This window comes from Acanthopagrus latus, chromosome 24 (assembly GCF_904848185.1).
Source record: "Acanthopagrus latus isolate v.2019 chromosome 24, fAcaLat1.1, whole genome shotgun sequence".
Lineage (NCBI taxonomy): Eukaryota > Metazoa > Chordata > Actinopteri > Spariformes > Sparidae > Acanthopagrus > Acanthopagrus latus.
The window spans coordinates 10,724,638-10,734,092 of NC_051062.1; the positions used below are offsets into that span (position 1 = coordinate 10,724,638).

The window sequence follows — 9,455 nt, forward strand, 5'->3', positions numbered from 1 at the left end:
CTGTGTGGTTGTCTCAAGTAAATCTGGGAAATTTAGGGGATCACCAAACGAGGGAGAGTTGAACTGTATGTTTGAAAGGAATTCAACAGCTTTCTAAAGGATGTTGATCTCTTAACAGGGCTCTGTTGGTGAGAAAGGACCCGAGGGTAAAGCTGGAGCTGACGGTGCACGGGTGAGTCACAGCGTGATTGGTCAGGACAAAAATGAGCCTGCAGATTTAATGTCATATATTCCAGCTGTTTAATTACCACAGTTCAATATGTAGCACACACATAAATCTTCAGGACAAAGTGGACTAATCTCAATCTCAATATTCTAACATATTATCTTCATTTAATTAAAAGGGGCTTCCTGGTGCTGTTGGACCTGTTGGTCCAGGTGGACCCAACGGAGAGAAGGTGAGCTCAAATTCACACATTACAGCATGTCTTATACTGTCTTTATACTGGTTTTTAACATGGGTATGTAGGGCACGACTTGTAAATACAGGTCAACTTTTGAATTAAAATCTAAATAGGCACTAGATATGACCATGAACCATTTAGCTAATGCTTTAAAACTTTGTTGATAAAGTTTAAAATGAAACCTACATGTATGAAAATCCTTGTCATGTTACCAGAACTTCTTAAGAGTGGCCTCTTCTTTTATTTCAGGGTGAAACTGGACCACCAGGACCTACAGGACGCAGAGGCACAAGAGGAACTCCTGTCAGTACAACATGATATTTTTCATTAACTTTTCTCCTAATGTCTGTACCTTTTATTTCTTCATGATAAATTGTATATCTTTGTCTGATGAAAATAACAGGGTTCTACTGGTGAGCCTGGTCCAATTGGCGCTGCTGGCTTTGCTGGACCTGCTGTAAGTGGCCAATGAAGACAGCCTAACTCACGGCAGTCATGTTCACTATATACCAGCGAATAAACCGCTAATGGCTTGATAAATAAACAAATCTCTTTCTCTTTCAGGGTGTTGATGGTCAGCCTGGGGTCAAAGGTGAAACAGGTGAGCCAGGCCAGAAGGGAGAAGGAGGAGCACCTGGACCACAGGGGATGGCTGGGAAACCAGGAAGTCAGGTACATCCGAAACATTAAGGGACTACAATTTTATTTTACAATTTTGAGGCTAAAGCTCCCGCCATCTTTGTTGTGTATAGTTTAAATGGTTACTCTCTCTTCGGGTTGACCTAGCATTAGCATTCTTAGCATTACTCAGCTAACCGCGAATTCCAGCGTAGAGCAGCAAAATCATTAAGAGGTTTTAATTTATGCACCTGTTTACTAAAATACTGTTGAATCTCTGGGATTAACTTGAGAGAAGTCGCACAATCACCAAGCTAAACTGGGCTAATTTCTGCTTGTGTTTCGTGTTTCTAGGGACCAGTTGGTGTGGCTGGATTGAAAGGAGGCAGAGGAACCCAGGGTCAAACGGTGAGTACAGTGAGGGTTAATTTCTTTCTTATAACGTCAACAGGGTTATTCTAGAGAGAGTGACATGTAATAACCATACAAGAGGAACTATTGTAATCATTAGACGTTCTTTTCTTTTTGCAGGGTTCTCCTGGTTTCCCTGGGCTGCCTGGAGGAATTGGACCAGCTGGTGCTACGGTGAGTTTATTGGATTTAAAAAACGTAACTTTTACATTTATGCTGATAATCATGTAGCACTATTCATAGAATACAGCTGTAGGATGAAAAGGCATTGAAGTAATTTAAATGGATAATCATCATGCAGGATTCTGAATATGGATTTCTTGTCTGACATCCTGTTAAATCCATTTTTTCTTCCTATAAATTCAGTAAAAGCGCCTCGAAAATTGAACTTGTGCAAAAAAATTACCACTTTAGAAATTAGGAAGATTCTTATTAGTGTTTCAATCTCAAAATTTGGGCTCAGAAGAGATCATGTGTGTGTTTCAGGGTGCTGTTGGGCCAGACGGGCCCATCGGTGAGCCAGGAAAGCAGGGCCCTCCTGGTATTCGAGGAGAGAACGGAGCTCATGGACGTCAGGGAGAGAGGGGTCATCCAGGCCCTGCAGGGAGCCCAGGAGAGAAGGGAGACTCTGGAGAGGACGGTCCCCCGGTAAGATGAAGGCTGTGCTAAGCTTTCAGCAGACAAACACAAAAAAAATCCTGAGATTTTTTTAAATTCTTGTCTCCGCTTGGGTTTCTCTGTCAGGGGCCTGATGGGCCTCCAGGACCTGCTGGTACATCAGGACAGCGAGGTATCGTGGGCACACCTGGAGTCAGAGGAGAGAGAGGCATGCTGGGACTGCCAGGTCCTGCTGTATGTATTCGTTCTCACACTGTTCCTTGATTTATGTTCTTAGCAAAAAGAACATATAGCATTTCCTGAATTTCTGGGGACTTTCTTAACAGGCAACAAAGACAATATTAATTACCGTTTACTGTCTAAATTAGGTTGTAGAATTATTGTATAATATCACTTTTGGATTTCTTTTTTTTTTGTCAGGGCCCACCAGGAAAAGCCGGTGCTCCTGGAGCTCAGGGCGGACCAGGGCCTGCTGGTGGAGTCGGTTTACCAGGACTCACTGGGCCAAGAGGAGAGGCCGGGCCTGAGGTTCGTCCAGTCCATCTCAGTCCTTATAAGTGTTGAGCTGATGTTTCTACATGGACTGACTTGTGCCCAATGCTGCTTACTTTGACAGAGTGCTCATATACACTCAATATGTTTCTTTGCAGATAATAGAGCTTTTTATGTCACGACTTACCCTGTTTTTTGTACTTGAATGTCATTATAGATGTACAGTTTTCTTTTGTTTCTCAGATTGTCACATGTAAAGTTTATCATCTGTGTTAATTCAGGGTATTGCCGGAGCTGAGGGGTCTCCTGGTAAAGATGGTCTTGTGGGCGAAAGGGTAAGAGTACACGGCTTGTGTGTTGTGTGCTGTTTTACTTAAAGTCCTGAACTAGATGTGCCATTCTATTAAATTTTATGAATTGTTATGTGTACTAACCAAAGGTATGTGAATTTGTTTCTAGGGAGACAGGGGCAATCCTGGTCCAGAGGGTATGGCAGGTACTCCAGGGTCTCCAGGTGCTGAGGGCCCTGTGGGTCTGACAGGCGGTCCAGGACAAAGTGGCGAAAACGTGAGTTACAGAGACAGAAATATGACAAATTTGAATTTAATTCAATTTAAAATTCTGAATCATGTATCAATACCTGTCCTGTCATGTCTCTGTATTTGTTCTGACTTCAGGGTGCCAGAGGCCCTGTTGGACCTCCAGGGGCAGCTGGAGTACGGGGTAAAGTGGTAAGCATGAAGCGACAAAATTTAACTGTGTTGTTGCATTAAAATAGCAATTAAAAATAAATTGGTGTTTGTTTTCAGTGTAAAACAGTGTTTTCCAGTGGTGTGTTGATTTGTCACCCTGGGTCTAATTTTAGGGCCCTCAAGGACCACAGGGAGTGAAAGGAGCGGCTGGAGATCAAGGAGAGAGGGGTCAGAAAGGACACAGAGGTTTCACTGGACTCCACGGTCTGCCAGGATCCGCTGTGAGCAAAATTTTTAGCAACACCAAATGCTTTTGCTTTAGTGTGTTCTGATATTACAAATGTTTTTTTGAACAGCGAGTGCAAGCTTAGTAAGTGATATTTTTTGAAGGATATTTTTGTCTATTTCAGGGCGCCACAGGTGATCCAGGAGCTATTGGTATTGTTGGACCAGCTGGGCAGAGGGTAAGCATATATTGGCAGTGTGTGGTAGTATAAACAATAAAGATTTTTTGTAATTCATGATATAAACCTCTCAATGTTTTACCATACAGGGTCCTCCAGGAGTGTTGGGTCCACCAGGAAAGGAAGGAAACATTGGTCAGCCTGGACCTATGGGTGCTCCTGGAGGCAGAGGATCCAGTGGTGAACTTGGAGAACAGGTGATGCAAGACAATACTTTCTTTCATTTTTCATATTTCAACAATTAGTAAATTGGTATTATTGTAAGAGAGGTATAGTGACTGCAGTGGAAATCTCTTGGAGGGTCCAAAATGTAACTAAATATGTCAGCGTTCCCACCACTATCACAGCAAAAATTAAGTTTAGCAAACTATTTAATTTCCATCTTTTCTCGGTCAGGGTCCTCATGGTGAACCTGGACCACCCGGCCCTCCAGGCCCTCCTGGACCCCCCACCGCAGCTGTGGAAGACCTCTTCGTTCCCTCTTACGACTATGACATGAATGGCGGTGGCATGCCGGATGCTGTGGAATTCGTCGAGGACGAAATGGCCGCTGATCCTCCTCCACCCCCAGAGATGAACAAAGACGAGGCTCTTCCCAATAAGAACGAGGCTGCCCTGCGTGCAAACACTGGAGTCCACGCCACACTGAAGACCCTCAGCGGACATCTGCAAAACCTCCGCAGTCCTGACGGCAGCAAGATGAACCCTGCAAAAACCTGCCAGGACATCAAGCAGTGCTACCCTCAGAAACAGAGCGGTGAGGCTCCTCTTCTCCGATTATCAAGACATTATTTTCATTCATTTTTAGACGAACACTACTCATGTAAGTTGTTGCGTTTTGCTTGTATCTTTTCATGCAGGCGAGTACTGGATTGATCCAAACCAGGGGAGCACAAAGGACGCCATCAAGGTCTTCTGCAATATGGAAAATGGGGAAACTTGCATCTCTGCCAATCCGGACAACTTCCCCAGCAAAGCCTGGTGGACGAAATCCACTCCCACCGCCAACAAACCTGTGTGGTTTGGAGCAGACATGAACAGCGGAACCAGAGTAAGAATTCAAGAGTCATTTTGCAGAAGTTTTCAAATCTTCGATGGGTTTGATTTATTTAAAAAGTTGCTTGAGACTCAGACCAAATGACTGTAGCCACGTTTCTGATGTCGAATGTTGAAATGTTGAAATCGAGCCTTCCCTTGGATTAATGGTGTCAAACTGACCTAATTTCAGTTCCGATATGGAAATAAAGAGGAGCAGCCGAACGCTGTGGCGGTCCAGCTGAAGCTTCTGCAGCTTTTGTCCAAGGAGTCACACCAGACCGTCACCTACAACTGCAGGAACAGCGTGGCCTACAAAGAAGGGAAGAGCAACAGCCTGAAGAAAGCTCTGGTCCTCAAAGGCTTCAACGGCCAGGAGCTGAGAGCGCAGGGCAACACCCGCCTCCGATACACAGTCGTCGATGACGGCTGCTCGGTAAGTCAGCGCAGATTACTTAAATTTGACGAAACAAAGCGATCGGAAGCCGCTTCTGCTGACTTACCCGGCTTTCTTTTCCCTCAGACATCAAACGGAGCGTGGGGCAAGACTGTGATTGAGTACAGGACTCAAACTCCGGCCAGGCTGCCCGTGGTGGACTTGGCCCCCATGGATGTTGGAAAGGCCGATCAGGAGTTTGGCCTGGACATCGGCCCTGTGTGCTTCTCATAAAACACAAACAAGATGGACAGAAAAATCCCTTTTTTCAGAGGAGTTACATCATCACCAGAAATTATAGTATATGGACTCCTCTTTGTGTGAGCATACAAAGTCGATGAAGGTTAGATATTTTTTGTTTTTTTTATCGATGCCATTCTTCACAAATGGCTGCATTTCCCATAAGCTGTCGAAGTATTTGCTGTGGCTGCCAGCAACGTAATTTATTCAGCAATCAATACTTTTACAAACGAGAGCACAGTACTCTATGGGGAAATGCATGTGGGTGGAAAAATAAAGTCTAAGGTGCTAAATAAGATTACATTGGGTGGACTGTGGTGGATCAATGGATTGTAAACGTGCATAAACTGGAAAACAGCCGATAATATTAAAGTTTTGAGAGATTTAGTGGTGAAATTAAAGTGTATTCCAGTAAATAAAAGTGTTTAATTTGGCTTTTTCCTCGTAAATGCACGTGCAGAGGCCTGGATAGGGGAGGAGTTGTTATAGCAATGACTGTAGTTTTTATTTTAATGGAATAAAAGATGAACATCATGCTTGAACGTAAATTATTAAGTTCTGTGCCGGAACTCATTTACTCTATTCAACAGAAAAAAAAGCCTTTGTATCTCCTTTTTAAAACTTCTGTAAATGCAACATATGACTGTAAATTGCAAATTATTTGTTTGTTGTTGACTGTGGATGTGGAATAAATGTCTTTCTTTGGAATAAACCGAGGCCATAAAAGTTGAAAACGTTGAATAAACACCCAGCAAGATTTGCCTGGAAAATGACTGACACTAAACCATCTCACCACCAGAGGGAGACAGTGCTTTTCCTTACATCCATTAAATCACAGTTTACTGCTTTCACCTGGCATCACAGGTGAGCAAGTCTTTAATGAGGTGGCCTTTAAATCAAAACAGCAGCTCTTTAGGGGTTGAAAAGCTTAAAAAGTCCTGTGTCTTATGACAAATCAAATTTTAGCGTTAAGTTTTATGTCAGACTTGGATTTATGATGCATTAGTTCTCACTTCTGATATATAACAACACACTGGCTCACAAAAGCAAGACAAATGGCCTAATTTCAGCTGGAACAGACGTAGTGACAGCATGCGTATTGGGTGTGTGAGCGAACAAGATGAAAACAGGGGCCAGAGAGAGGGAGAGAGAAGGCGTCCTTACAGGAAGAAAAGGAGCCAAAGTTCACCGCGCACATGTTTCTGGGTCGACCTCTCCTCTCTGCGCTCGCTGAAAGACGTGACACTCTCGCCGTTTCCTGCAGCCCGGGCCTCGCTGCACATCTGTCGAGGCGGTCATTTTTAGCTGGGGCTGCTATTTTCATTTCGAGCATGGAAACTTTCAGGTGAAAAAAAAAATGGAGGTGAAGAGCTCTACGGCACAGTTTGACTGAACATTGTTGCCATTTTTAATACGTTTTCATATGCAAGCTGCTCCAAACAAAGACTGAATTACATACTTCAATTCCCAGAATGCACTTTTCCCTGTAAAAACAATTTTAGATATAAAGTTATTGTTTGCAACTTCACAGAAAATGACAGAAATGATAACATTTAGAGGATTTTAGTTTCAACACAAACACAGTAACAACTTTTTTTGTCCCCAGTGGAGAAAGTCCCCAGACTCCCTTCAAAGAACGTTCAATTTTGTGAGTTGTTGAGTCTCGACAAAATTTATGTACATTGTGAAGTTCTGTCCATGACATATTTTTAATTATTTGGACCTTATTGTTAATTCTGCAAATGTTATACAAAGGTATTTCTTCCTTTGTGTAAAAAACATTGTGTTTGTTTGTCCTGGTGATGTTCATGTTCTGAGAACTAGAACAGACAACACAGTCACAGGACCCAGATTATTTTCATCCCACATGTATTTCAATCTGGAGTACTTACTGATTGTGATTGCTGTCCACGTGGCTAATAAGTGCTACACAAACAGACATTTAGCAGTATTGTTGTTACAAAAGGACATATGAGGCTGGTTGTAACAGACAGAAACAGGCCGCTCAGCTTTAATTAGCCTCTTGCTCATCTCAGAGAGGAAGAAGTCATTTCTCATTTCCTGAGGAAATAGATCAGCCCAAAGGCTAAATCCTCCTCGTTCTCTGCGTTTCATCTCCTCCTGCTTTAATGGCGACGTGCGCCTTCAAAACCAGAGCGTTCCACGTGATGTGTTTGCGCCTGTTCACCCAAAAACGTGGGGAGGCTGCGACCCTGAGATGACTTGGCAGCGACGCCCAGATCCTGACTGGGGTGTCTCTTGTTCGCCGAGGAGCCTCGATGAGGTTTCCCAGCTACTCCTTTTCCTTCCTGTGCACCCTCCAACCCCACCTCACCGACGCCCCTCTCCGAAAACACTTAAAGAAGACTGTGAGAAGATCATGAGAAAGGATCGAACTGTTGGCCTGAATCACGTTCACTGGCATGAAAACACAGGGCAGAGAGGAAATCACTAATCAATTAACTTAAAGGAAAGTAGGAAGAGAGAGAGAGAGAGAGGTGGGAATGTGTTTCCTAAAAACATATATTTCATTTGCATTGCATTTTCAACATTTTATACACATCCACTTAAGCAGCATTTGCTCTTCCCGCCGTGTCCTCAAGTCACATGATCGATACCTCATCGTTCAGACCCTTCCTCTGCTCTCTTGCTTTGACCAAATTGTGAAAAAAGTCTTGCAAAAGTATAGCTAATAATAACAGATATTTGGTTCTACAAGCAAAGTGACTCCTCAGAGGTTTAACAGTCTGTAAAGCCTTCCCCTGTTGTTTATTCGACACAAGTTGTTAATTAAATACAGATAATGATACAGCACTGCTGATATGTTTTTTTGGACTCTCTTCTGCTCTTCTCAGGACATCTTGGTTGTTAAATACATTTACACAATGTTTGATTTTTAGACAAAACTTTGCCCAGGGTTTGGTGAATAACTCACATTTTCAGAGAGTTAAAAAAGGGGGATAAAGTCAAAATTTTGCACACAATAAAAACCTCAGTTGCTCTTGAAAGCTGCCCTTCATATGGCTAATGCCTCTGTATTCACACACACACACACACACACACACACACACCATCCACACACCCCTCCTCCACCGGCTGGGGTCGAAGCTGATCGAAAAGGAAATGGGCCGCTTTAACATCCCACCTTTTCCCAGATCCTGGGAGGAGTCTGCGCCTGGTGGCAGCAGAGAGAACAATGGCAGGAAACTGGGAGAAGAGAGAGGGAGTTCCTGTTGGCAGGACGATGCTGAAGACGAGAGCGGCGCTGCACCTCGTACGAGTGGACACTGGCCCGCCGCCCTGCTGAGTAGGAACTGGGCTCTTTAAAGCCGTAATACAGTTATTGTTCGAGATGTTTTTTGAAGGGTTTGATTTTCAAATGTCTGACGTTTGAAGGGTGGGATGTCTTGGATGTTCCGCTGCTTGACAGAATGATCAGATCAAAAGTGCTTTGTTAAGCAGATAATGTCACGATTGCTCCGTGTGGTTGATCACGCCACCCAGTAAGAACAGTGTCACTCACGAGGCTGACATGGTTGAGTTGGTTTCAGTTCTTGTGTATTTCTTGAACCTCTCGTTGTTGTGGTATCGTCCCAGTTTGTCGGTCCACACCAGAGCTCAGTTGACACCTTTCGTATCAAATGAACCAAACAGACTTATTCAGCTCAGTTCCTCTGAAAAGCACCAAACAGGCTGGAGTTGAAATCACCAGCGGGATACCAGTTCATGGATCGTGATTGTTATCTTTGATAGATTTGGCCATTGTTTTTATCTGTACTACAGGAAGACTCTCAGAACGGGACACAACCAGAACACAGTGATAAGGTTTCTCAATGATTTCAGCGAAACAGCCAGTGCAGATCTTTCTTATCCACCCTAGCAGCAGCTTTAGGGATGATAGTATCGGCCTTTTAGTCAGTCAGTGGCTTCAATCAACTCTTGGATGTTTTGCTATGACATTTGGTTCAGACATTCAAGGTTCCCCAGAGGATGGAAACTACTGACTTTGGTTATCACCTGATGTTTAAAGCTCCTATTTGTAAAA

At 43.5% G+C, this 9,455-nt stretch overlaps 1 protein-coding gene across 3 annotated transcripts in view; it reads left to right on the forward strand.

Moving 5' to 3' along the window:
- Positions 1-6,136, forward strand: part of col5a2b (collagen, type V, alpha 2b) — a 32,732-nt gene extending 26,596 nt beyond the window's left edge. For all 3 annotated transcript variants that reach the window (XM_037091410.1, XM_037091412.1, XM_037091411.1), the window contains 20 exons: positions 119-172; positions 345-398; positions 654-707; positions 808-861; positions 969-1,076; positions 1,377-1,430; positions 1,554-1,607; positions 1,920-2,081; positions 2,178-2,285; positions 2,472-2,579; positions 2,825-2,878; positions 3,003-3,110; positions 3,221-3,274; positions 3,409-3,516; positions 3,646-3,699; positions 3,789-3,896; positions 4,096-4,456; positions 4,560-4,750; positions 4,928-5,170; positions 5,258-6,136. In XM_037091410.1, the coding sequence (XP_036947305.1) occupies positions 119-172; positions 345-398; positions 654-707; positions 808-861; positions 969-1,076; positions 1,377-1,430; positions 1,554-1,607; positions 1,920-2,081; positions 2,178-2,285; positions 2,472-2,579; positions 2,825-2,878; positions 3,003-3,110; positions 3,221-3,274; positions 3,409-3,516; positions 3,646-3,699; positions 3,789-3,896; positions 4,096-4,456; positions 4,560-4,750; positions 4,928-5,170; positions 5,258-5,404 (2,238 nt within the window). In that variant the 3' untranslated portion in view covers positions 5,405-6,136. The remainder of the gene's footprint in view (positions 1-118; positions 173-344; positions 399-653; positions 708-807; positions 862-968; positions 1,077-1,376; positions 1,431-1,553; positions 1,608-1,919; positions 2,082-2,177; positions 2,286-2,471; positions 2,580-2,824; positions 2,879-3,002; positions 3,111-3,220; positions 3,275-3,408; positions 3,517-3,645; positions 3,700-3,788; positions 3,897-4,095; positions 4,457-4,559; positions 4,751-4,927; positions 5,171-5,257) is intronic.
- Positions 6,137-9,455: the final 3,319 nt, after the last annotated feature.